This window comes from Balaenoptera acutorostrata, chromosome 17, assembly GCF_949987535.1.
Source record: "Balaenoptera acutorostrata chromosome 17, mBalAcu1.1, whole genome shotgun sequence".
Lineage (NCBI taxonomy): Eukaryota > Metazoa > Chordata > Mammalia > Artiodactyla > Balaenopteridae > Balaenoptera > Balaenoptera acutorostrata.
In genome coordinates this window covers 82,985,253-83,012,737 of record NC_080080.1, presented here as the reverse complement: position 1 = coordinate 83,012,737, position 27,485 = coordinate 82,985,253, and the positions used below count along the sequence as shown (strand labels likewise).

Sequence of the window (27,485 nt, the reverse complement as noted above, 5' to 3'; positions counted from 1 at the left end):
GCAAAAGTACCACTCTGTTGTAGCAAATGTACGACTCTGTTGGGGGCGTGCTGATAATGGGGAAGCTACGCATGTGTAGGGGCAGAGGGTATATGGAATGTCTCCGAACTTTCCCTTCAGTTTTGCTATGACCTAAAAGTGATCTAAAAAAATTAAGTCTTAATAAAAAAATTTTTAATGACCATTATGTCTGTAGTTTACTCTCTGTGGTCGAGCAAAATAATTGTAATAGTAACTAACAACTGCAGTGGCAGTAATGTGTATGTGCACATGTATTTGGAAAGGATGACAAAGCAGCTCTGGTGAAAGAAAGGTTCACTGTGCACAAATCTAGGTCAGGAGTGCAAGAGTGTCTTGCATATTTTCTGTAAGTCTGAAAATATTTCAAGGTAAAATATTGAGGCAGAGAGGCTATCATAGAAAGCCACAAAACCTAGTTCCAGAGAGCAAAGAACGTAACTTAAATGGAAGTATGGGAGACTGGGGGTAGCTGCTCAGAGCAGTTTTCTTTGCTGTTTGTCTTGGTGTTCCAGAAGGGCACAGGGCATGGGCTTACAGAGATTTAAAGTAATTTCATATCACGGTCTCTGAGCATGCAACCACCTGCAGAGACATGGAAAGAAACCAGGCCACAGAAGGCCAGGCAGTATGGGAGGGGGCAAGGCCTCTACCTTTAACCACTGTGACGCCACTCCTGGTTAGTTCCAAGGATTCTTCAAGCCCAGGAGCCCTTGCTCCCTAACCTGGAACACAGGTGACTACACCCCTGTGTATCAGAGGTGTCCCCTCCCCATGCCACACGTGCAGAAACAGGGCATGATGTGTGACGAGTGGCCCATGCTGCCCACACTGCTGCTTGTGTTCCTCCCAAGCTATAAAATCAGCATCTTGCAGAACAGATGGGCTTCTCACCAAGGCTCTCTCCTCTACAGAGGGGCTGGGTTCAAAAATCTGTCAGCTCTTTCATCTCTGAGAAGCGGGTCAGCCACAGTGCATTTTAGCCCTAAAGAATTCACCTCTTGCACCTGATGATGCGTGGGGGGCAGTGGTTAGTATGAAGCCCCAAATCATAAGTGACAAGTGCCAGAGTCCTCACAGACTGTCTCTGCAGGATGGCTCTGTGATTCCCTTTCTTTTCAACCTTCACTTATTTTTTTACTCCCTGCCTGAGTTGTACAGAGACTTCCAGCTGGTTACCTATTCACTTCTGGGTCCTTCTTCCTTCAAGCCATTTGTGTCCCACTGCTAGTGTTGCCACAGCCCTGAGATAAATTCTGGAAACACAGCTTTGGCCGTGCCGCCCATCTGCCCGGAGATCTCAGGTCGCTCCTTGCAGTGCACAGCAGGAGAGCCTGCCTCTCAGTGTCCAGGTTAGGGTTCCCTCATTCACCTTTTCCAAGCGCCTTTTCTGTTGCTCTGCTGCTTGTTCTGTGGCCCATTTAATGAACCAATTCAGTATTCCTGGTATTTCCCCCCTCACTCTGCCTGGAGTGTCTTCACTCTTCATTGAAGACATGCTCATGAAGTTTGTCCTGATTCCTTCCAGCTGGATGGGCTCTTTCCAGTGTCGAACCCTTGTGGTTTGTTTGTTTTTTAAAACTAGTGCCTTTCATACAACATACGTCACATTCTCCTTAATTTAAGAGCTGTTACCTCGGTTTGTCCTGTCTTCCTACTTTACAGATGGCTAGTGCTTTCAGAGTGGGAATATGGAATGGTACAGTGCCATGCATAAAGCAGACCTTCATTTATAGAATTGGCTATAATTTGGAATGACATTGTAGAAAGACTCATTCCATTTAGGTTTAAAGTTGTTTGTTACTTTTAAATCTATAACCAATAAGAAAATCAGAGTTTATGCCACACATACCACCATTAGCTGTTTTAAGATAGTATTTAAACAGATTTTTAAAATATATTTCCTGGAAAACATTTAAAAAAGAAAATTAATGCTATGGGGCTCCAAAATTAGGTTGTTCTTTTAAGTATCGTACTTTATAAACACTTCAGGATCAAACAGGAATATATTAAATGTGGCCATCTCTTAATAGTCATTTTAAGAAGCCTTGCCTTTCTCTTCCTGACATTTTTAAGGCCTATTTATTTTTCAGTATTACTGTAAAATGAAAGGTGAAAACTATGGTACTGGTCCTAGGAGCCAAGGCCTGGAGCCTGGTGAGAGCTCAGCAGGCCCAGTGGTCTGCCCAGTCAGTGTAGGGGTGACGAGGGTCCACTTACTATGCTGAAGATGGCAAAGAAATCCTATTGTTTTTTTTCCTCATTGGATTTAAAAATGGTCCATCTAGTGACAACTCCTTAAGAATACCTTTTCATCCAGGAGTTGATATTTTAAGATTTTGGTCTTTTTTATATTATTTTTGTGGTAAGATTTTGTTCCTTTAGTAGATAAATATTTACTATCTGGAGTTAAAAGCAAAAATCTTTTTTTTTTTTCCAAGTTAACATAAAGCTTCATTCACTATTAAATAGAACATCCCTTTAAAACAATTTAATGTTCCTTTCAAGAAGCAGACTGGGGAGGAGTAAATTACAGAAGCATTCTTTAAAACTTCATTTTGGAAACAAATACATTAAATGGAAAATTGTTGTGTATGATAATATACTGATACATGTGTGTCTTGTAGTCAGCTTTTAGGGTGATTCTTACTTATCAGCATCTGCAACTTTGAGAACGATTTTTTCCAAGTTCTGTTAGGCTAGCTGTAATTTTGCGCTCTGCCTGGCTGTTCCCCGCCTGCTCTGCGATCCCCCACCGACGGAGGGCCCTCTGGGCCAAGCCTCGTCCCTGCGCTGGAACCATGTCCCTCACGTGGTCCCTCCTAGATGCCTCAGTGGTGGTGCTCTCCTTTGCCATTTTGCCACTTGTATGTAGTACCAGGTGGATTAGGAGAAGATTCAGGGCATGTGTGTCATGTGTTAGGGCATCTCTGAGACCAACTGCTCGGGCTCTGTGGTTCATTCTTAGATGGTATTTGCTGTTTGCATTGGCCATTCATTCATTTTCATTCATTCTCAGATGGCTCTGATTTCAGACATGACATTTTTGCTACGTCTGTGCAGTTTCATTTTTTAGTGGAAAAAACTCTCCAAAAGGCTCCTATGGGGGCGGGGAGACGGGGGACGAATAATAAGGGGTGAAGTATTTCTTTGCAGTTTTCCTAATTTTAGAGGTTTTTTTTTTTTTAGTAAGAATTTAAATTTTCTTTTTAAAGATGTCTTTTAGAATCAGTTGTTTAGTGAGAAGTCCATTTTAAAAAAACACACTTTATTTTTTAGAGCAGTTTAGGGTCCATAGCAGAATTAAGCAGGAGATGCAGGGACTTCCCCTTCACCACCTCCCCACACGCTCAGCCTCCCTCATGTCAGTTTTCCCCATCAGAGGGGTGCATTTCTTACAGCTGACAAACCTAGATGGGCATGCTATCATCACACAACGTCCACAGTTTATACTTGGGTTCGCTCTGGGTGTTGTACATTCCATAGATTTGAACAAATTTGGAAACTAACAAAGTTTTGCAAATTTATATATATCCATATTTTTAGTGTAGTGTTTTCCAGAGACATAATAGACTCTAACCTATTGTCAGAGTTATCATAAAATGTCTTGTTTGATGTTTGGACTGTTGGTGAAGGACTTATGACCTAGTCAACACTTCCTGTTAGGTTTACATTCCATGCAAATATTTTTTTAATTTAATACATGTTAGGGAAAATACTCATATTTTCAAGTTACACTTTTAAAGACTTGTAAGGTAGTGAAAAGTCTTCCCATACAAGAAGTTATAAATGGGATCTACCCAGGAGCCTAAAAGAGACCTTTTGAACTGAAGAGCAATTTCTAAATTAATTTTTATTAATTTATGAAGGAAATTTACATTTTCTGAGAGGTAGCATTTTAAAATAGAGTATATCAGGGAGTATGTAAATAAATGTTACTGTAAAGAATTTTTTTTTGAATTACATTGAGACTGTGGAAGATTTGCTTAGATTGTCAGTCTTCATGATGACTGAATTTACAAATCACAGTTGACTATCTAATTGGATCACTCCAGACAAAAGAGCCCTCCATAGGCTTCTGGGCTTGAAGAAGTGATATTGAAAGTCAAAACAAACATTTAGTGGAGTCAGGGGCCAGATGATGTAAATAGAGTCCCTTCCCTGGCCTGGGTATCTTCTCTGGGACTTTGCTGGGTCCTTGCTATTTATCTCCCCTCCTACTTTTGTGAGGATCAAATGAGATTATAGGCCTGAAAATATTTCACAAACTGTGGAGCACAAGTATTTATATTAAGTGGCATGCCACTGTGCATGGATCTTACGATGGCTGTTGCAGTATGAGGTTAATGGAGACCCTCCTCTCTTCACACAGGCATGCAGGACTTCCCAAGTCCATGGATTTCTTTCATTTTCACTTGACAGGGTATTTGCTTGCCCTGCTAGTTCTTAGGATTAAAGTGAGATGCATTTTGTTTTTTAGTTTACCTTTGAAAAATTCTTGCAATTTTAAATAGGGTGTTCATTTGCATGATCTGGCCACAATTTATGTTTTCATTCCAGTGAAGGAGAAACGCCATGGGGCTATGGTATTTTTTTCTTTCTTTTTTTTAAATTTATTTTATTTTTTTTTGGCTGCGTTGGGTCTTTGTTGCTGCACGCGGGCTTTTCTCTGGTTGTGGTGAAGGGGGGCTGCTCTTCGTTGCCATGCGCAGGCTTCTCATTGCGGTGGCTTCCCTTGTTGCGGAGCACGCGCTCTAGGCGTGCAGGCTTCAGTAGTTGTGGTACATGGGCTCAGTAGTTGTGGCTCATGGGCTCTAGAGTGTAGGCTCAATAGTTGTGGTGCACAGGCTTAGTTGCTCTGCGGCATGTGGGATCTTCCCAGACCAGGGCTCGAACCCGTGTCCCCTGCATTGGCAGGCGGATTCTTAACCACTGCGCCACCAGGGAAGCCCGGGCTATGGGTATTTATTGTTACCTTCTCCATTATGAGATGGAGCCATCCCAGGGAATCTGTAACCAACTGTATTTCAGTGACAATATTTTTGTAAATTTACTGTTTGGAATCTTATCTTGCTGTCTTGCATGTATATTACATAGACCAAGGATGTGACCTAGATAGATAATATGGTAGCAGTACCACCGCCAAGCACTGTGCATTTTAGAGCTGATGTGAACTACAAGCATCCTTATAAATGCAGATTTACACAAGTCAAGGAATTGACCTGGCTCTTACTAAATGAGCATTTTATTATATTGTATGCAATTCAGTTGGAACTCATCGTACTGAGAATTTCACCTCACTCTCTTTCCCTGTCCTCTTTGATGGCATAGGCATCATTCACAAGCATTTCAGTAAAACAAGATATAATTCGTAGAGAGGTACCTGAGAACTTCTTTTTTTTTAAATTAAGACATAATTAACATGCCATACAACTCACCGTCTTAAAGTATACAGCGGTTTCTTAATATGTTCACAGAGTTGCATGACCGTCACCACAATCAATTTTGGAAAAATTTCATCACCCTAAAAGGAAATCTCATACCCATTGGCACTCACTTTTCATTTCCCCTAAGTCTCTAGTGCTAGACAACCATTCATTTACTTTCTGTCTCTATGGATTTGCCTTGCTGGAAATTGCATATAAATGTAATTATTCAATATATGGTTTTTTTGTAAATGACTTCCTTCACTTAGCATGGTAGCAGGGTTCATCCTTGCAGCATATATCAATACTTCATTGCTTTTTATGGCCAAATAGTATTTCATCATATGGATATACCACATTTTGTTTATCCATTCATCTGTTGATGGACATTTGGGTGTTTATTTTTTGAGTATTATGAATAATGCTACTGTGAATATTTGTGTACACATGTTTATGTGGACATGTTTTCATTTCTCTTGAATTTGTACCTAGCAGTAGAATTGCCGAGTCATATGGTAGTTTTATGTTTAAAATTCTGAGGGTCCGCCAAACTATTTTCCATGTGGGCTGCAGCATTTGACTTTTTGCCAGCAGGGTGTGTGTGCGCCAGCTTCTCCACCGCCTCACCAGCACCTGCTGCTGTCTTTTGATAACAGGCATACTACTAAATAGCAAACAGTATTTTGTTGTGGTTTTGATTTGAATTTCCCCAGCGACTAATGATTTTGAGTATCTTTCCATGTGCGTCTTTGTCATTTGTGTATCTTCTTTGGAGAAACGACTATTCATAATGTCCTTTGCGTATTTTTTAGTTGGGTCATTTATCTTTTTATTAGTGAGTTGTGAGAGTTCTTTATGTATTCTGTAGTCATGTCTCTTATTAGAGATACATTTTACATATATTTTCTCCCATTTTGTGTGTGGTCTTTTCACTTTATGGTGTTCTTTGAGGCAAAAATGTTTTTAATTTTGATCACATCCAATTTTTTCTTTTGTCACTTGTGCTTTTGGTGTCATATCTAATAGCCATTGCCCAGTCCAAGGTTTTGAAGATTTACTCCTGTGTTTTCTTCTCAGAGTTTTTATAGTTTTGGCTCTTACATTTAGGTCTGTGATCTATTTTGAGTTAACTTTTGTGTATGGTGAAAGAGGCTCATATTCATTCTTTTGCCTGTGGATATCCAGATGTCCCACACCATTTGCTGAAGTTTATTTTTTCCCTGTTGAATTTTCTTGGTACCCTTGTTGAACATCAGTTGACCATAAATATGGATCATTTCTTTTCCATTGATTTATGTGTCCTTTCTTATGCCACTATTGATCTATATGTCTGTCTTTATTCCCGTACCACCCTGTCTTGATTACTATAGTGTAGCTTTGTAGTAAGTTTTGAAGTCAAAGTGTGAATCCTCCAACTTTGTTGTTCATTTCAGTGTTGTCTGACTATTGTAGGTCCCTTGCACTTCCATATGAATATTAAAATCAACTTGTCAATTTCTACCAATAGGCTAGATGGGTTTTTGATGAGATTGTGTTGAATCTTTAGATCAATTTAGAGAGCATTGCTATCTTAACAATATTGTCTTCCAATTTATGAATATGAACTGTCTTTCCATGTACTTAAAAATTCTTTAATTTCTCTCAACAGTCTTTTATAGTTTTCCAGGTATAAATTTTGCACTTTCTTTAATTTATCCCTGAATATTTTAATTTTTAATGCTATTGTAAATGAAACTTTTGGTTTTCATTTCATTTTCACATTGTACATTAGTATTGTGCAGAAGTATAATTTTTTTTGTTGACCTTGTATCCTGCAAGCTTGCTGAACTCATTTATTACTCTTAATAGTTTTGTAGAGGAGTCCTTAGAATATGCAAGATTATGTCATCTTCAAATAGAGAGTTTTACTTCTTTCTTTCCAATCAGGACGTATTTCTTTTTTGTTTTTTCCTTCCCCACTTTCCTTGACTAGAACCTCTACTACAGAGTTGAATAGAAGTGGCAAGAGCAGACATCTTTGTCCTTTTCTGGCTCTCAGGGTGAAACTCTTCACCATTCAATATGATGTAAGTCATAGGGTTTTTATAGACTCTGTTTATCAGATTGAGGAAGTTTTCCTATTCCGAGTTTAATGAGTGTTTTTGTTGTGAAAATGTGTTGCATTTTGTCAAGTGCCTTTTCTCTGTCTTTTGAGATGATTGTATGGTTTTTGTCTTTTATTATTTTGATATGGTTGTGTTACATTAATTGATTTTCAGATGTTAAACCAACCTAGCATTCCTGAGATTAAGCCTACTTACTTATGGTATATAATTCTTTTAATATATTGCTGGGTTCAGTTTGCTCATATTTTGCTGAGCAGCTTTGCATCTATATTCATAGGTGATATTGGTCTCTAGTTTTCTCTTCTTGAAATGTGTTTAATTTTGGTAGGAGGTTACCATGGCCCTCATGGCTTAGGAAACCCCCATGCCAGGCCCCCAGGCTCTGGGGGTAGGGGGAAGCAGATACGATACCACCCCAGCCACCACTGGAATGCCTCATCCTAGACCTCCAGTGGTCATGTTCCTCCCCTCCCGGGGCCTCCATTTGGTTCTCCCTTGGGTTACCCACATCCGTTGCCTCCACATAGTATTCGTAGATCTCTGCCACTGATGCCCCCTCATAGATACTCTGGTCTTCCACGACCCCCACCCTATAGCTACCAGCGGCGGCCCTCCCTCTACCCAGACACACTCCCTAGCCTCCACTTCCCCCTCATGGCCCTCTTCCAGGTCCTCTCCCTCAATAATGTCTCATTCTGTTTCCCCCTGTTATAGCCTCCCAATATTTTTTTCAATTCTATGGACCAATCAATGAATAAGCATTTAAATGACACTAGAGAAAATAATTTATATTATTGATTTATTGCTGCTATTCTTACAAAAGTGGAAAGATTGTAATCTAGCCTTTAGAAACAAAGAATAGCCTTACATTTCCAAAAAGTGGAACATGAAAGTGGAAAAATATCATGAGAATCATTCATCTATAAAATTAAACATTTGGGATAAATTATGCCATCATTCAGATACAGGTTGAGGAAAATCTATGGAAATCCTAATGATTTCTTTTTACCTGGAATAAATGTGAACTCAAAAAAAGAAGTTTTAATAAATATGGAGTGCCTACTGATGATCAAATTCACTTCTCACATAACTTGTGTAAATATAAGTATGTAGTTTCACAACTTTTGAATCCAAAATGGCAAACAAATTTGACATAGAACAAATCAGAAAGTGAAAATATAGAAGTCGTAGTCTGGGAAGCCTCATGCTAAACAAAATTATAAAGCGATGGCTATTAAGAACTAAGGTAATATTTCAGAATTTACTATATGCTGGGCAGTATTCTAAGTTCCTTTAAGGCATTTCATTTATTCACGAATTCTGACGTAAGTATATAAATTTAACTATTTTACAGGAGAGTAAATGTGGCAAGTAGATTTTAAATTTCTAATCTTAGTTCATTCAAGGAAAGATGAAATTTTGAAGCAAAATAGTGGATTAGGTTTTCTCACGTTTAGGGAGGTGGTTTTTGCTCTGACGAATGACGAGTCTAGATTTCTGTAGGGTCACATTTAGGTGGCAGGCATCTACTGGCCTTATAGATTCAGTTGTAAAGTATTCCCTAATCACTTACTTTCTGGCAGCATTTGTAAAGGGTTGGTATTAATTCCTCTTTAAACATTTGGTAGAATTTACCAGTGAATCCATCTGGGCCTGGGCTTTTGTTTGTAGGAAGTTTTAAAATTACTGACTCAATCTCCTTATTTGTTATAGCTATTCAGATTTTCTGTTTCTACCTGTAAGTTTTGGTAGTTTGTGTCTTTCTGGGAATTTGTTCATATTATTTCATTTGTCTAGTTTATTCTTATAATTGTTCATACTATTCCCTTAATGTATTCTGTATAATCCGTTTGCTTTCTGTAAAGTTGGTAGTGATTTCCCTGTTTCATTCCTGATTTTTGCCATTTGAGTCTTCTCTCATTTTTTCATGGTCAGTCTAGCTAATGGTTTGTCAATTTGGTCAGTCTTTCCAAGGAACCATCTTTGGGTTTTGTCAATTTAGTTTATTGTTTTTCCATTCCCTATTTCACTTATTTCTGCCTAATCCTTGTCATTTTCTTCCTTCTGATTGTTTTGGGTTTAGTTTGCTTTTATTTTTGTTTTTTTAATGTGGAAGGTGGGGTTGATTTGTATTCTTTTTAATATAGTTATTCACAAGTATAAATATTCCTCTGAACACTGCTTTATTTACATTTCATAAGTTTTGCTATGTTGTGCTTTCCATTTCATACCTTTCAAAATATTTTCAAATTTCCCTTGTGATTTCTTCATTGAACTGTTGGTTATTTAGGATTGTGTTGTGGAAAATTCACAAATATGTGGAAATTAAACATGTCTTTGTACTATTGATTTCTAATTTTATTTCATTGTGGTCAAAGAAGTTAGTTTGTATGATTTTGATCTTTTTAAGTTTACTGACCACATGGTTTGTCCTGGAGAATGTCTGTGTACACTTGTAAAGAATACATATTCTGTTGTGAAAGCTTTTTATAATTTTTTCATTTAGCATAATTAGAGATTTTAATGGCTTAATCTTTTGGTAAGGCTTACTAGGATCATTAGTTCTGCAAGTGTAAAGGCTTTAGTGTAAATAGACACTGTATGTAAATACAGTGTTTCGTGGGGCATTGGAGTACCTTTCTTACAGTCAGTCTGGTCAACAGACACCTGTTGTTCAGGCATCATTCTATGTCCTAGCTATTGTAAACAGTGCTGCAGTGAGCCAGGCTAGTAAAGAAACTGCATAAGGCATAGTCTTCATTTGAAGAGCCCGTTCGTTACGTTAACTTAACAAAGCGAATGGTGGTAATTACATACAGCACTTCCTTGCTGAAAGAAAGCACACATTTGTACAGCACAGTGACTTAGAGGTACCCAAAGGAGAGTGAGTAAGCAAGGTGGGTACTGTTTTCTTTTCTGAACTGACTGTAATGTCAAGAATTAACTGTGACTTTCAAGGTTGAAAGAATAAGGACAGATGTTATGTGTTTACTCATCAAGGCTTGAGGAAGGATTGCTCCCTCTGTGACAGTTACGGGCCAGAGGGAGGCGTATTGCTGGCCGGCTGATCTAACAGCTCTTCTGTATCATTCCACTAGTGAGGAACAAGCGTAGTCATTGTCATGCGTTCCATCTTGAATAGTCGGGGTCAGCAGTTTCTTTATCAAAGCAACCTGGATTAAATGCACTCATCTATGATTAACACATTGTAATATTCAAATTGTAATTGATAAAGGCAAACCAGAACATTATTGAAAGCTAGCTTTTTAAAAAAACCAGCAGTCATTCAAAACAGTGCTTCAGCTATGGGTTGCAATAAATACTTCCAGTGTTTATAAACCTTTCCGTACAGTGTCTAGGAAAATTCCCCAGGTTCTGACTAATGTAATAAGACCAGATTCCTTGACTGTCACTGGAGGTGCATCCTAAACATTCTGTGCTGTGTTCTGGGCTCTCCCTCTGCTGCCTACGGTAGAAAGTGTTATGTCGACCAGTGGAGGCGCGCCTGCCTCACCGACTTCACCTGTGTCGTGAGCGCTTATAGCGTGTGACCTACCTACTCCATTATCTTTGCTGTGAGAGGGACATAGTGAGAAGCATCTTTTAAAAAAAATATTTGTTTATTTATTTATTTTGGCTGCGTCAGGTCTTAGTTTGCAGCACGTGGCATCTTTCGCTGTGGTGTGTGGGCTCTCCAGTTGTGACACGCGGGCTTAGTTGCCCCGCGGCACGTGGGATCTTAGTTCCCCGACCTCGAACCGGCGTCCCCTGCATTGCAAGACAGATTCTTAACCACCGGACCACCAGGGAAGTCCCGAGAAGAATAGCTTTTGTAGCTGTACTTGTATAATTGCCGTGCCCTTACCTAGCTGGTTCATTCAAGTCCCAAATTCAGTGTCTCTTCATTTAGCATTTTGATAGATTCCAGAATAAATAATTTCTAAGCGTGAACCTCATTTAGTGTATTAAAGAAAACACTTGTATTGACCACTAGTAGATTTTTAGTTATCATTTAGAAGAGAAGACTTCCATTTTCCTTTAGTAACTTCCAGTATCAGAGATTCCAGCTATTTTATAAGACAAACAACCAAAAAAGCATTTATGTGAAGCAGTGAGCACCTTGAAGCTATCTATCCAGGAGATAATCAATAAATGCCTGTTGTCTGATAGAAACTCATTTTCATAAGACTAAATACAGGAGATTTGAAGAGCACATAACACATCGTTTGTCTGATGCAGGTATTCGTTGACCCACAACATTGATATGTAACTAAGGGCGGGAGCTCTTAAAAAGTTTGTGACTATTATATTTCTGGAAAATGGATTTATATCATCCATACGATAAGGTATATGTTTGCTTTAGAGCTGACTGAGAAAATGTCTTATAGTTTTAGGATTGCCTGAGAAACACTGTGCCACCCTGGGCCTGTTCTCACTCCTGGTGAGGCGACTCCAAAGCCTGTGGAGGCTCTAGAACCACTTCAGCTTCCTTGCCGGCCGTCTGAACGTACTTGGAGAGCAAACAAGCCACTGTTGGCTTCCCCGCCCCTGCGACTAGGAGAAATATACATGTTACCCCAGAGGTGTATTTATGTGGCTTTTATCACCAGTTCTTTCCAGCCTGTCAATGGCTGATTTGACAGAGCTTGGTAAGAAAATAGCACTAATTAGCCAAGAAAACATACAGTGTTCTATGATGGTAGGCATTGCCCCAACTTTAGCCAGCTGTGTGTGGTGCTTACCCAGGAGACTGAGAAAATGTAGCTGGTTCAATGAAAAATTAAAACATTTTTTGGAAAAAGGAATTAAACCATTTGCACTAATAGTGGAGAATTCAGAAAACAGAACATTATATAACACTGTTTCAAAAGCACGGACCTGCCATGACCTAAGTGAAAAAGAAGGTCTAGTGACAAAACTAGAATTATGGCCCAGGTTTCCCAGCTGAGAATATTAGCATTTATTCTCTCTGAACCCAGAACTCTTGGCGAATTCCCTTTTTTTTGGCCACACTGTGCAGCATGCGGGGTCTTACTTCCCCAACCAGGAATCGAACCCATGCCCCCTGCAGTGGAAGCGCAGTGGAATCTGTAATTCTGTAACTTGGAGTGAATTGCATGGCTGGTAGGCTAATATCACCAACACACCCTATTTAAAATACAGGAAAGGCAGAAGGAATATGATTTAAGATGCATAAGTATATAATGACACCCTGAGGAAAGAAGTATGCATAGGTATTAAGAGTTCTCACTTCCACAGTGGTTATGATGCACTCCACGGTCCATTTGCCCTGGCAGCCAAAGCCTGGTACCTGGTGTGTTGAATATACTGCAGAGGTGCTGGCACAGCATGGCAGACGAGGAGGGCAAAACCAGTGCCGAGTGAATGCATTGTTGTTACTCTTTCCTGACTTCTAGAAAGGGTTCCGTGTAATCACCCTGCTGCCCTGCGGCAGGTGATCCCTCAGGGTTGTTCCTGGACCTGGCAAGCTGCACTCTGACAGGTCAGTAGTGGTGTTGTAGCCTTTGCCACCGCGATCCTGCTTGTGACCCACCAGACAAGCTCTGGATCTGGCTCTGTAAAGAATCAGACAAGTATTTTTTTTTTAAGTCTTTATTGAATTTGTTACAATATTGCTTCTGTTTTATGTTTCGTTTTTTTTGGCTGCAAGGCATGTGGGATCTCAGCTCCCCGACCAGGATCGAACCGCACCTCCTGCCTTGGAAAGCGAAGTCTTAACCACTAGACCGCCAGGGAAGTCCCCAGACAAGTATTTATAGGTGATTTATCATGTTCTCCTGGTTTTTGAGAGTCTCCTCTTTTCCAGGAAGCATTCAGCTGGGACACAGATATTCTCTGTCATTCTTTGTCCCATGACCGTCTCTCTCTCTCTCTTTTTTTTTTTTAATAAAATGTACAAATCTCTTTTATTTTAATTTTAATTTAATTTTATTTTTTTTTATTATTTTTGACTGTGTTGGGTCTTCATTGCTGTGCACGGGCTTTCTCTAGTTGTGGCGAGTGGAGGCTACTCTCTTTTGCGGTGCACGGGCTTCTCATTGCGGTGGCTTCTCTTGTTACGGAGCACAGCCTCTAGGCGTGTGGGCTTCAGTAATTACGACACGTGGGCCCTAGAGTGCATGGGCTTCAGTAGTTGCGGCACGTGGGCCAGTAGTTGTGGCTCGTGGGCTCAGTAGTTGTGGCTCACGGGCTCAGTAGTTGTGGCTCCCGGGCTCTAGAGCGCAGGCTCAGTCGTTGCGGCGCACGGGCTTAGCTGCTCCGCGGCATGTGGGATCTTCCCGGACCAGGGCTCGAACCCGTGTCCCCTGCACTGGCAGGCGCATTCTCAACCACTGCGCCACCAGGGAAGCCCCCCGACGGTCTCTTTGCCAGCTCTTCCATCATCTCCCTTTCCCCTTCGTGGTCACCCGTCTGATCTTCGGCTCTTCACCAAGCAGTTTGGCTTACGCCGTTACCTGTCTTTGCCACTGGGTCAAAGGACGTCGAGACGTGCCCCCGAGGACTAGTCCCAGCCACCCAGCTGAGCAGTCAGGGCCGCCCGCAGGTCAGTGTGAGCCACACCTCATGCCATCTCTGGGCACCTTGGACCCGAGATGCACGTGAAGCTCTGCCCGTGTGTCGGGCCTTTTCTGAGGGGAGCTGCAAAGCTATAACACACATATTTCCAGCTGCTACCCCATGTCATATCAGCCCATCTGAAAGCTAGGCTTGACACTTTTCCACTTCAGATTACTTGTCATGCAGACTTTCCCATGAGGCCATAAGTGTGGGTTGAGGGAAGGATGGCAGGTATGGCAGGAGCAGGTAAAGTAAGCATGTGTTGCTTCCAGAATCCAATGAGCGATACTAAGATTTGTGCCCCTTTTTTGGTGGTAGTAGATGAAAAGTGCAACATTTTTTCACTTTGGAGGAAATACCTTAAAATGCCCCAGATCCTAGCACCACTGGAACTTTTACTCAGAGCGCAGCTCCTGAATTTTTCTAGTATTTTTCTTCTATCCTCTGGTACACACTTGTATTACCAGCATGTCCTAGGGTACCTTTTATTTCCTGCTAACAGATCCTATCAGTATGATGCCATCTTGTCCTGTGGGGCAGTGAGATGATAATGTTCCTGCAGACTGAGTTATGGTGCAGCACCAGGGTTGACATAGCACTAGGACAACAGGTGGAAGTACCCTGCTGCCTGCCAGGTGAAAGCAAGTAGCTTTGTGTTTTCTCTGCTGGTTGGAATAGGAAGACACACATGCACATTCACATTTACCTCTCAAATCGGTAGCTGGAAATCAGGTCAGGGAACGGGTTGATTTGCTCCAGTATTGATAGAATCCACAACCGGATCTGCAGCAGCAGTGGGAATTGCTCCCTGATTAAGCTTGTGATAATCCGCTGTCGTTCTCAAAGCTTGTCTGTCTTCCGCGGAGGCCCGATGCCCACAACAGGAGGTGTGATAGGAATCACCAGCCTGTACCTTTCAAGCCTCCAGGGGTGGTATTAATCTTTGTGATTCCTCAGAAGATGCAGTATTTCTTTCATTTTTATTTTGCAGGGAAGAGTTTTGGATTTCTTTCCAGCTCTTCTGATCACAGCAGTTCTCATTACATGAATCAAGGTGCAAAGGTGGAAGTTCTGCCCATTTCTGAGTATATGTTTCATCTACAAACTCAGAATCTGGGCAGATAATCATAAGAAAAACTCCATTTGTGTTTGTCACTCATAAAACCTTCAATTTAACCGGTAGAGCACAGAGGTATTAAGTCCTCAAGGATCACCATTAGATCAGGGACAGTGTCCAATAAATCCTGAAAGGTCTAGATTTCCCTTTCTACAATGCACAGTTGTCCCAAAAGTTATACTTTGGGAAAGAGTAGTAAGAAGAGTTAAATGACATGATTATGGTATCAATGAAGGGTTCTTTCCTAAAGGACCCAGCTACTCTTTGAGTTAGGGGCTCTAGGACGGCTCCTGACTCAGGCTGGGACGCAGAAGAGAGGCCCTGGACATTGTCATGCTTGATCAGACAGGACCTCTGTCACTTACCCTACAGATCAGATGGGCGTTTCTTAGGATTCTCAGCTCTTCTGGTCCTAGATATCTCTCATTAACTGTCTTCCACCAAATATCCCTATAGCTCAAATCATAACTTGGGTCCTTTGGGTTCTTATGTGTGCTCTGCCTCTGGATACTTAGCTCCGCTGCCTCAGCTTTTCCTTACCTCAATGAAATCAGGGAGCCTATTTCAAGGGCAGCCTCTGCAATACTGACCTTCTTCCCCATGGCTCCCTGAGGGGTAGAGTTAAGAGGTGGGTGAGTAGGACACATGACAGATCTCCCTCTCCCTCCTTCATATTTCTACCTCTGAGACATTACTGGCAACTAGATATTCTGATTTCTATTCTGGGCTATTGTTATACCATGCAGAAGGCAGGAAGTTTGAGTTACTTTGATTTAGGGCTTTTACGGGAGAGTTCCCCTTACAGACGGACACTTGGGCAACTGTAATGAATTCCCAGTTTCATCCTTGGGATGCGTTTATTAGTGACATATTACAACACCTAATAGACAGAAGCTAATCAAGTAACTTCCCAGAGTACTTTCTTGTCTGTTTTCTTATTTCCTCTTCAGATAACCTTCGTGGTATAAGTAGGACTAGATTCTTATAGATGAGGAAACAGCTTCAGAAAAGGTAATTAACTTTTCTGGAGGCAGCACTAGGACTAGAACTTACATCCCTTTACTTCTTACCTTGTGCTCTTTCTTTCCAACACGCACCTTAATGGGAGGTGGGTAAGTTCACACATATAACACGGCACACAGGCGCACACATGCGCCTCTATCCAGGAACTACAGTTTACAGTCATGGTAGATGTTGATTGCGCCTAATAACAGCATGTATTATTAATATATTTGCAAATATGTTAACAAATACACTTGACAAAAATCTAGGACGTTACAAATGAAAATTGTAAGAAGATCATGTGTATGTTTGTTTTTTCTCTGTAACATTTACACCTTTCAGTTTCTATCTATATACAATAATTCTCTCTAGAGAAAATGCATCTACTAATTTCTAAAGCATCCTTGAATGGGCCTTTCATCTCTTTTTCCTGTGAGAGGGTTTGGAGACAGGTTGTGGGGTTGTTTAATTGAGCAGGGTCTGCTGGTTGAAGCCCAGACTGTTTTGTTGCCCGTCTCACCCCATCTGCACGCTGATGCCCAAGGTGATCGGTCTGCTGATCATCGTTGTTAAGTCACTTTTTCCTTGTTTTTTTTCTCCCAAGAAACAAACAAAAATTTTGAATATCAGTGGTAAATATACTTCATAAAGCCAGCTCAGTACCCCCCAATCCATCTTTAAAGCGTAACATGGAGTTCTTAGTGTGATTTAGTGCAGGCCTCAGCTGTTATCTCATTTGAGGGGTTTTGCTGGAGGCTGGAGTTTCCCGACAGTCCTGACCGCAGAGAGGTGGAATGTGGGGCTGACGTCACAGCCGGTCCTGGGAATGTTTTGCATTCCTCTTCCTGGCAGTGGTCAGGTGGCTTCCAGCAAGAATGAAGGACAACAGCTTCCAAAGAAGAAAAAGAGAGAGGAGGAAAAGAACAGTTTATAATCAGACTGTTGTGGGGGAGGCACTTTTATTCTGAGCCAAAACTGAAATTAGAAGCAGATGTCTTACATTCTGATGCTGCACGAATGTTAAATGCATTTTATTAATGACTGTAATAGCTGAGGTATTTGGCTTTTTATTGAACTTAAGTTTTGAAACTCTCTTTAAGAATTGTGGAAAAACAACTTCTTGTAGCTGACATTTTTAACTGCGAAAGCAGCTTTCTGACTGTAAAGGGGGAAAGTGGCACACAGAGACACAGGCGCTGTAGTTAATGGACAGGCTGTTTTAAAGTCTGTTAATCTAAAACATCACTTCTGAAACATAAAGCCTCTGTAACCTGTTAATGTATTTTGTGCTAATCAAATAATTTCGATCCACTAATTAGGGGAGAGAGATATTCTATTAAAATATCTGCCACAGAAGTTTTTTTCCCAAAAATATTTACACTTCCACTGTTATTTCTGTATATTATGTTACTGGCCAAGTCAGATATTCAAAACAAAACTTAGCAGACCCTTAATATAACACACACAGGTTTTCCAAAGTCGTGCCGCTCTGCCGTGGTGTGTGCCGCAGAACCCCGCACAGTGACTGAGTTCAGTTTTCAACGTCATTTTCCTGTCTTCCTGTTTTCCTGTCTTCTAGGTGCTGAAGTGCCGGTGTTCACATTGGTTGTACTGGATTAGCAAATCACGATTTGTCTATGTGTTTTAAAATAAAATACTTCATTCTTTTTTTTTTTAACAATGCCTTTCAGTAGATTCTCACTTATTTTGATGTAACAGCAGTTACATTAAAACAGTTCTCCAGTTTAGGTGAAATGTGTTTGAATACTTCCTGTTATACATTGAAATGGAAAGTTGGCTTCCTGTGTAGGTCATGTTGCTGGTGAGGAATTTCCAGAAATGTGGAGAAGTGCTGACTCATAGTGTACAATGGACTGATCCTGCTGCAGTAAGGCTTGAGGGAGTTTTCTGAGCTCCTGGTTGAAGCAAGCAAAATATGCCTGTGTTAATGTGCTACTTTATTTTTCGATGTAGCAGTGGGGGTGGAGGAGAGGCTGTTGGTTGGGGTAAGATCCTTGCTCATAGCTTTAAAATGACTAAAATTTCTAGGGTTAGGTGTGTGTCTAAATGTGTTTTTCTACAGTCTATTATTAGAGTTTGGAAAGCAGGTTGTTTTTGTCACAGTTACCTACCACTGTGCTCTCCGGGTCTTGCCCCCCACGCGAACCCCATGCCCTCAGGCTGGGATGGTGACTGGCTGTGGGCTCTATAAAATGTTAGTGATGGTGGTACCTGCATTCGGGGGATTGGTCCAGAAAAGGGTCTGTGGTATTGTGTCCTTTATGTCTATGGTCAGGAGTTCCTGAATCTAATGGTAACAGTTTCCTTAAAACTTTAAATATTAGCTGTCAGGAGTTAAGAGAATAACTAGGATTTCTTGCATTTAATGTGCCTGGCTCTGTCCTGGTGGTTTTACTTTTGTTAAATTGTCTAAATCCGAAGTTACTGGCTGAGATTTATTTTTCATTCATTTGGTATGGAGATGTCTGCTAGATTTGGGGGAGAGGGGCTTTCTATAACAAAAATTCACTTCTAAACACAAATCTAATCTTATAAAGTTAATATTCATCCATCAATTCCACAGACACTTGCTGAATAACTGCTCTGTGCCAGGCTGGTTCTGCTGGGTGCTGTGGAAAATGTGCTCCTTGTTCCCCCTTTGAGGGAAGTGGGGTGCTGCAGGCCCAGAGCAGGGAACACATGTTCATGATTGTGTGCAGCATTCCATTATGGCTGTTACGGTAGAATTCTGCAGGTATAGTGAGGCACAGGGAAGGGGGATACTCAGATCTGTGCCAAATTCTGTGGGGTTGGTTTCTTTTGATATGATTCTGAGGATGTCAGAGTTGATGGTTGAAAGTAATTTGAGTAGGCAATGTGAAGAAAACAATCTGATAAGGCAGATGAGGGAAATACTAATGTATGTGTGACAGGCACTAAGACTGCTTAAAAGGAAATTTAATAAACATAAATGATATACTGCAGATCGTTTCCTTCGTATATACACATGCAGCTCACAAAACAACATGCCTGCCCTTTCTGTCTGAGGTCTGCCTTTCTCACACATTGCTAAAGAGTTTGATGGCTGTTTGTTACCAGGTAATCATGGAATCATAGAACATGTTTTAAAACTGTTTCCTGTGATTTTGAAGGTTGACAAAAGGAAGAACACATGTTCTTCTTGTGAGCAGAGCCCCTGCCTTCAGGGAGGCACGTGCGGCCCGCAGGTAAGCCCCACTGAGCAGTTGTTCTGGGTAGCTCTCCTTGTCTCACCTGAACACCACCCACTGTCACCTTCTGCTAAACAGTGCAAAAGGAGTCATTGACCTGTTTTGAGGGGTGCTTATGAGGAATTACGAAGAGAGTGAAATTCATATTTCAAAACGCAGGTATAGTTCTCTACCTTTCTAAGTGTGTGTTCTCTGATCACGCAGCAGAGAAGACCCTTGCCAACCTCTGCTGGTGGTTGTGTGTGAGAACTGAGTGAGCACCAGCAGGTGGTAGCCATCAGCTCTGACGCTGGCAGTGATGCAGGGGCACCTAGGGCCTGTCACACCATTCACACAGGGTCCTCGGGGAATCTGCAAAGCCCAGGGCCGGAACAATCACATATATAGGACTTCACGTTTAATATGCTTTTTGTCCATTGTTCCCAATTACTCCCTGCAAGTCTACGTACTAAATTGTGTAAACTACTTTTCTATGCATATCTCATAAGTGTGTAGAAATTTAATGTTTGTTGACGGAATAAATGAAGTTGCTCTACTTTAAGGCAAAAGTACATTTTTTACTCTGTAAACTGTAATGTATATACACACATAATCCATGATATGTTTTTTAAAAAAACTGTGGTAAAATATACATAACATAAAATTTACCATTTTAATATTTTTAGGTATGTTCACTGGTATTAAGTACATTCATAACGTGGTGCAAACATCACCAGTATGTGGAACTTTTTCATCATCTCAAACAGAAACTCTGTACCCATTAAACAATAATTCCACATTCTGTCTCCCCAGTCACCACCTCCCCCCACCCAGCTCCCGGGAACCTCTGTTATACCTTCTGTCTCTATAAATTTGCCTATTCTAGGTAACTCATATAAGTGGAGTCATACACTGTTTGTCCTTGTGTGTCTGGCTTATCTCACTTAGCATAATATACTCAAAGTTCATCCATGTTGTAGCATGTCAACATTTCATTCCTTTCTAAGGTTGAATAATATGCCATTGTATGGATGGACCACGTTTTGTTTATCTGTTCACCTGTTGATGGACATTGGAGTTCTTTCCACCTTTCAATTATTGTGAATAATGCTGCTGTGAACATTGATGTACAACTGTGTTTCAGTCCCTGCTTTCAAGTCTTTTGAGTATACATCTAGGAGTGAAAATGGTAGAGCATATGGTAATTCTATGTTTAAGTTTTAGAGGAACTATCATAGTTTTCCACAGCAGCTGTACCATGTTGCATTCCCACCAGCAATGCACAAGGGTTCCAGTTTCTTGACATCTTCACCAATATTTGATATTTTCCTTTGTTTTTAAATAACCATCCCAACAGGTGTGAGGTGGTGTTTTATCCTGGTTTTGATTCGCATTTCCTTAATGACTAGTGATGTTGAGCGCATGATCCACTTTTTTTTTTTTTTTTTTTTTTTTATTTATTTATTTATTTATTTATTTATGGCTGTGTTGGGTCTTCTTTTCTGTGCGAGGGCTTTCTCCAGTTGCGGCAAGCGGGGGCCACTCTTCATCGCGGTGCGCGGGCCTCTCACTGTCGCGGCCTCTCTTGTTGCGGAGCACAGGCTCCAGACGCGCAGGCTCAGTAATTGTGGCTCACGGGCTTAGTTGCTCCGCGGCATGTGGGATCCTCCCAGACCAGGGCTCGAACCCGTGTCCCCCGCATTGGCAGGCAGACTCTCAACCACTGCGCCACCAGGGAAGCCCATGATCCACTTTTAAATTCTGAAATAGCCCCAGTAAACAATTAAAAGTCTGCAGCAAAGATGAAGAGTTCCTCATCAGACCTTCTTTACTCCAATTGCAGCCTCCCCAGCCCACAAACACAGTTTCTTGATGTAATTTGCATCTATGACTGAAGGCTGGGGCCACTGCTCTCAGGGCTCAGAAAAATAGAAAAGGTTCTTTTCCAATCAGGTAACTGTTGGACAACATGTTCTTTTGCTGCATTTGTATCAAATTCATTAGGTATCCAAAATGATTATGTTCACTTACACTGACTAGTTTTCTTAGAAAAACCAAGCTTTTAATTTAAAGCTATAGGTAGGCATTAAATAATTGGGGAAAAAAAGGTCTGTGTAGTGAGGGCATACTAAAATCATGAAATCAATGAAATGTTTACTTATTTCTCCAGTAATTTTATGGTTTAATTATTTATATTTAATGCTTTATACATTTATATTTAACACTTTAATGTATTTTGGTGTGTAATATGAGGTAAAGATCAATTTTAATATTTTCTAAATAATTTTATCAGCTTCACTTCCTGAATAGTTTTCCTCTGCTGACTAAATGCTTCTCTTATCACTCGTTATATTCCTGTGTATCCTAGGACTTATTTCTTTGCTCTGTATTCTGTTGTGTTTTGTTGTGTTGTGTTGAGAGTCTGAAAACCTTGCCATAAATCAGTGCCTTGCTTCTGTGTGTGTGAATAATTTATAAATAGATATGCTTGATTGGGGGACAGAATGTTTTAAAATTTAAAAACAAGGTACACAATCAGTTTCAAAGACAACAACCAAGCTAGTCCATGAACACAACATCTGGCAGATTTTTGAATTTTACTCTTGCCATTGCACTTGACTCTTGTAATTTCAGCAGCACGGATTCATCCCACCCTGCAGGGGGGATAGTTACTGAAGGACAACCTGACTTTATTGCAGATACATAGTCTCGTGCATGGACTTCACTATGGAGGATCTATTGCTTGACACTCACTTTTCTTTGTTTCTCAGTTTTCTTGAGAAACTGTAAAAAGGAATTTTAGAGCAATATGCTTCTTATAACATACAGGGAGACCTTTTTCTTTTTTTTTTTCTTTTTTTTTTTTAAAGTACTGCATTGATCAACTAGGTCTTTAAGGTTCCGCTGGCTTGCTGATGATCAGTTTAACATGTGTAAGCCCCAAGGAGGGCAGGGCCCTGTTCAGGTCATCTTTTTACTTCATACTCAAACCGGCACACGTTCTTTTTTAATTTTTACTGGAGTATAGTTGATTTACAATGTTGTGTTAGTTTTTGCTGTACAGCAAAGTGAATCAGTTATACATATACATATATCCACTCTTATTTAGGTCATTACAGAGTACTGAGAAGAGTTCCCTGTGCTATACACTACTATATATACTACTATATATGGTGTGTATGTGTCAATCCCAATCTCCCAATTTATCCCTCCCTGCCTTCCCCCCGGTAACCATACGTTTGAAATTGGCACACATTCTAAGTGTTTGTTTGATATGAATGAAACAAAACTTAAATTGTTGAATTTTGTGCTTATATCAAGTAAGCTGAAGAGTGGTTTGTTCATTTTAGAATTTATCTTGAGAATCTTTGCTCCGTGATTTTTTTTTTTTTTAATTTATTTTAGTTTTGGCTGTGTTGGGTCTTTGTTTCTGTGCGAGGGCTTTCTCTAGTTGCGGCGAGCGGGGGCCACTCTTCATCGTGGTGCGTGGGCCTCTCACTGTCGCGGCCTCTCTTGTTGCGGAGCACAGGCTCCAGACGCGCAGGCTCAGTAATCGTGGCTCACGGGCTTAGTTGCTCCGCGGCATGTGGGATCTTCCCAGACCAGGGCTCGAACCCGTGTCCCCTGCATTGGCAGGCAGATTCTCAACCACTGCGCCACCAGGGAAGCCCGCTCCCTGATTTTTTAGTCTCAGTACTTCGTGCTGGTTCCCACCTCTCCCAGTCTAACCTGTGGCAGCCCAAGACAGCATGCAACAGATGGCATGAAAATTCTTGTTCCTTTGAAAAGAAGCTAATCATATGTAATGCTTCATGTGGGTTATTTCCTTTAATCCCTAATAGAAGTGTCAGGGAGACATTACTATCTTAAATTTGCAGATGGGGAAACTGAAGTCAGGGAGATGAGATAATTTGCTAAATGTCCGGTGCTAGTGAGGCTTGCAGAGCTGTGTGACAGGGCAGGTCGGAGTCCAGAGTGGAATTCTGGTTACCTGGCTTCAGAAAGGAGCCCCGTCTTTGTCTTAGGCTTGCTTTAGTGTTGAGCACACAGAGGGCCTCAGATGTCACGTTTTCTTGAGCTTTTTGTAGTCTGTTGATGAGAAGGGAAAATGTTAATGACCTTGAGAAAATGTAAACAAACTGGGTGAGGCTCAAAGAGTTTTCTAGGGACGTGGCTTCAGCGCTACCTTTTCCTGACGTGCTGTACAATTTCCATGTTAACGTGGGCGCGGCCTTTTCAAGGCTTTGCTTTTTTAGGGGAAGACGCATGGGTAGCATCTTGAGAATGACTCTTGGATCCAAGTCATCTCCCGGCAGAGAGGCTCCGCAGAGTGGGTGTCAGATCAGAGGCAGAGCGGGTAGAGTCCGGTAGAGGGGCGGCTCCAGGGACACGTTGAGGATGACCTCATTCAGTTCTCCTGTAGACATTTGACTAAGTTGCTTTGACGAATAAATAGTAATAACTATCTTCCTTTCCTTACTACTTTCTCCTTAAGAGCAAATAATTAAAACCAGAAATGTCTGTCTTGGGTGCTGTGGAACGTACATTGTTGTAAGTGAAGGAAATACAGAATCTGCGAGGAGGATTTTAGAAAAAATACCCAGACATTTTTGTTGTTCTAACAGAGGGGCGATCCATTTTGTATTTGGAAGCATTCCGGTTAGTTTTTGCGGATAGAAATCTAACGGGCAAGATAGGGTAGCATTTTGTGTGGATGAAGGATGTGCCTAGATCTTAGGAAGGTGTGAGCAGGAGGAGAAGAATTTTAGCCCTGAGAGGATCGTGCTGTGCCCGCCGGCTCCTCGCTTAGGCAGGCACACGCTTTGACTGTCTGGCCCGCGTGGCACTGTAACGCGTGAGCAGTCGTATGGACCTGCGTGTGTTCACTTGCACGGTCTCTGTCCCCAGGTGTGTGAGGAAAATAATAATTTAAAAATCCATTTATTTTCCATATTTGGTTGTCAGCAGCAGGAAGAGCTGCTGAAGGGTTGGTCAGAGGCAGCGTGGAAATGCGAGGGCCTGTGAGCTCGGGAGGGGGCTCTTCCCAGCTGCCCGAGTGGCCTTAGGCTGACCGGTCTCCCCTCCACTGTTTGCAGGATTGGCTGGGCTACAGATGTGTTCATGTCAAAACTCACAAAATTACCACTGTGTTGTGTGCACCGTATTCTATTGTTTTCTTTTTTTAAAAAAAGACAAAAGTAGAAAGTATTTATTGAATTTTTAAAACATGATTTAAAAATCCATCTTTATATTATTATTTTTTAATCCTAAAAAGTGTTTTATTTACTGAATGTCCTTGTTTTTGGGTAGTTTTTTTTTTTTTTTTTTTAATTTTATAGCTACTTTATTTATTTATTTATTTATTTATTTATTTATTTTTTTGGCTCTGTTGGGTCTTCAGTTCATGCGAGGGCTTTCTCTGGTTACGGCAAGTGGGGGCCACTCTTCATCGCGGTGCGGGGACCGCTCTTCATCGCGGTGCGCGGGCCTTTCACTATCGCGGCCCCTCCCGTTGCGGGGCACAGGCTCCAGACGCGCAGGCTCAGTAGTTGTGGCTCACGGGCCCAGCTGCTCCGTGGCATGTGGGATCTTCCCAGACCAGGGCTCGAACCCGTGTCCCCTGCATTAGCAGGCAGATTCTCAACCACTGCGCCACCAGGGAAGCCCTGGGTAGTTTTTTGTTTTCTTCCCTCCAGGTAGTAATGTTCTGTTTCTGACAAAGCTGTTTATTGCATATTATTTGTGAAATCTACAGTAACCTAATGATGTTTCTGCCACATTGCTTTAAAAGCAAGATTTAAAATATAGACTCTTTTAAAGTTTTTTTGTTTTTGGTTTTTAAAATTTATTTATTTACTTACTTATTTATTTATGGCTGCCTTGGGTCTTTGTTGCTCTGTACGGGCTTTCCCTGGTTGTGGCGAGCGGGGGCTACTCTTCGTTGCGGTGCACAGGCTTCTCATTGCGGTGCTTTCTCTTGCTGCAGAGCACGGGCTCTAGGCACGCGGGCTTCCATAGTTGTGGCTCACGGGCCCTAGAGTACAGGCTGAGTAGTTGTGGCTCACGGGCCCTAGAGTACAGGCTCAGTAGTTGTGGCGCACGGGCTTAGTTGCTCCGCGCATGTGAGATCTTCCCGGACCAGGGCTCAAACCCCTGTCCCCTGCATTTGCAGGGGGATTCTTAACCACTGCGCCACCAGGGAAGTCCCTCTTTTAAAGTTATAAGGCAATTTTTTCTTTCACAATTTGAACCTTGGTACTAGTTTGGTGTATTTTCACCTAAATTCCATTTTATGAGCTTCCTGGTATTTTATTGAAAACCTGTTTCATTTTATTTGACCCTAACCAGATCAGTAAGATGGAGGCATTGCACACAGGTGGTCTTTGGTAGGATTGTGGCCACAAATGTCAGTTGTGTGGTCTGAGAATCTGGCTTGGGAGTATGGAGGTTTGAAGACTGGGCTTAGGGGGAAAGACCTAGTGAACACAGAGACTTGGGAGCTGTGGCTTTAAAGCTTGAGCTGTTTCGACCCCCTTGGTTCAGCCGCCAGCCTCTGCTGGGGTTGCCAGTTCAGGGGCTGTTGTCCTTGGACTTCCACTAACTCATGAACATGTTGGTTGGTGCTGCAGATTACATTTGATCCCTGGTGTGAATCACATTGCACCCAGGTTTGCCACTGTTCTCTCTTTATTAGGCCATGCTGTGTAGCTTAAATATGCCTCTCAATTTTTCTTGTAATAACCCCGTAAGTCGACTCAATAAGAAGTTCTGACTTCCTCAGGAAGGCAGAAGTGCGGTGTGTGGACACCATCCATAACCTAGTTTCCTGGGGGTTACGGTTTTACTCTTTGACACTATTATGAAGCCTTTGCCAGAATTGTGGGCTCTCTGTTTTCTTGTAGTTGAGTGAAGAGATGGCATCTTGTCCCATGAGACAGCACAGTGAGGGCTGGTATTGGTCTGATTCACAATCCTGAATCCCAGTAATGAAAGTCATTTTTGGGATCAGTTCATTGGAATTGACGTCTGAGTAGGGTTACCAAATAAAATAGAGGGTACCCAGGTAAATGTGAATTTCAGGTAAAGTACAGGGCATATTCACACTAAGAAATTACTCATCATTTCTCTGAAGTTCACATTTAACTAGCCGTCCTATATTTTATTTGGTAAATCTGGCAACTGTTCACCTGAGGCTGAATTATATAAAATATTAAGAATTCATGCAAAATAATGTCCTTGTGGGGATGAGAAACATTACCCCCTTCTTATTCCTCACTTACACCTTGAAGTTAGGGAAGCCTTTACTTCGTGTTATCCCTTCTACACCCCCCTCCTGTGCACTCAAGTTAAAATGTTTGTGAGGGGCACTTGGCCCACTGTTTCACACGCCTGGCTTCTGTAGTCAACAATGTCATGTAGGTAAGGCCCAGCCTTGGGCAGCAGGCTGAGGTCCTGCCCTCTCCTGACCCCTCCTGGAACCGCAGACTCAGCACGTGGGTTTGTCCCTGCTCAAGGGCTATCCCTGGCCAGCCAGAGGCACAAGAGACAGGCATGTAAACCTCCTGGCACATTTCAGGGGGTGCCTGGGCCAAAGTAAGTGGGTGTCTTCCTTCCCTCAGGATCTGAGGTCCCGTATTAAGTTATTCAAGTGACGCAGAGAACAAGAGGGGGGCTGATATGATGTCAGAGGTGGGTCACAGGTTGGAAGGAGGTTGGCGGAATTAGGTAATTATTACTACCTTCTAAGACTTTGATAATCATTATCCAAAGGGGGAAGAGAGAGCTCCCAGCCCCTACCAGGGCTGCTGTCTGTGGGAATTCAGATGTTCTGCACAGGATTTCTAGTATCATGTGAGTAAAATTTAGTCTTTTATATGGACCTTTTACAGAAGGAAACTTTATTTCCAAAGGCTGTCATTAAAGGTGTAAAGGCCACACTGTGAATTAAGGTGACACGCCCTGTTTTGAATTGGATTTCCTGCTAGTTCTGATCGCAGGCATTCTTCCCGGACTAGAGTGAACTCAGTTC

At 41.6% G+C, this 27,485-nt stretch overlaps 1 protein-coding gene across 2 annotated transcripts in view; it reads left to right on the top strand.

The window, feature by feature from the left end:
* SPIDR (scaffold protein involved in DNA repair) overlaps nt 1-27,485 on the top strand; it is a 358,082-nt gene that overhangs the window by 180,166 nt on the left and 150,431 nt on the right. The window contains exon 10 of one of the 2 annotated variants that reach the window (XM_057532499.1): nt 27,227-27,307. The exons of the other annotated variant lie outside the window; for it this stretch is intronic. Within the exon in view, the coding sequence (XP_057388482.1) occupies nt 27,227-27,307 (81 nt within the window). The remainder of the gene's footprint in view (nt 1-27,226; nt 27,308-27,485) is intronic. 2 annotated transcript variants of the gene reach the window in all.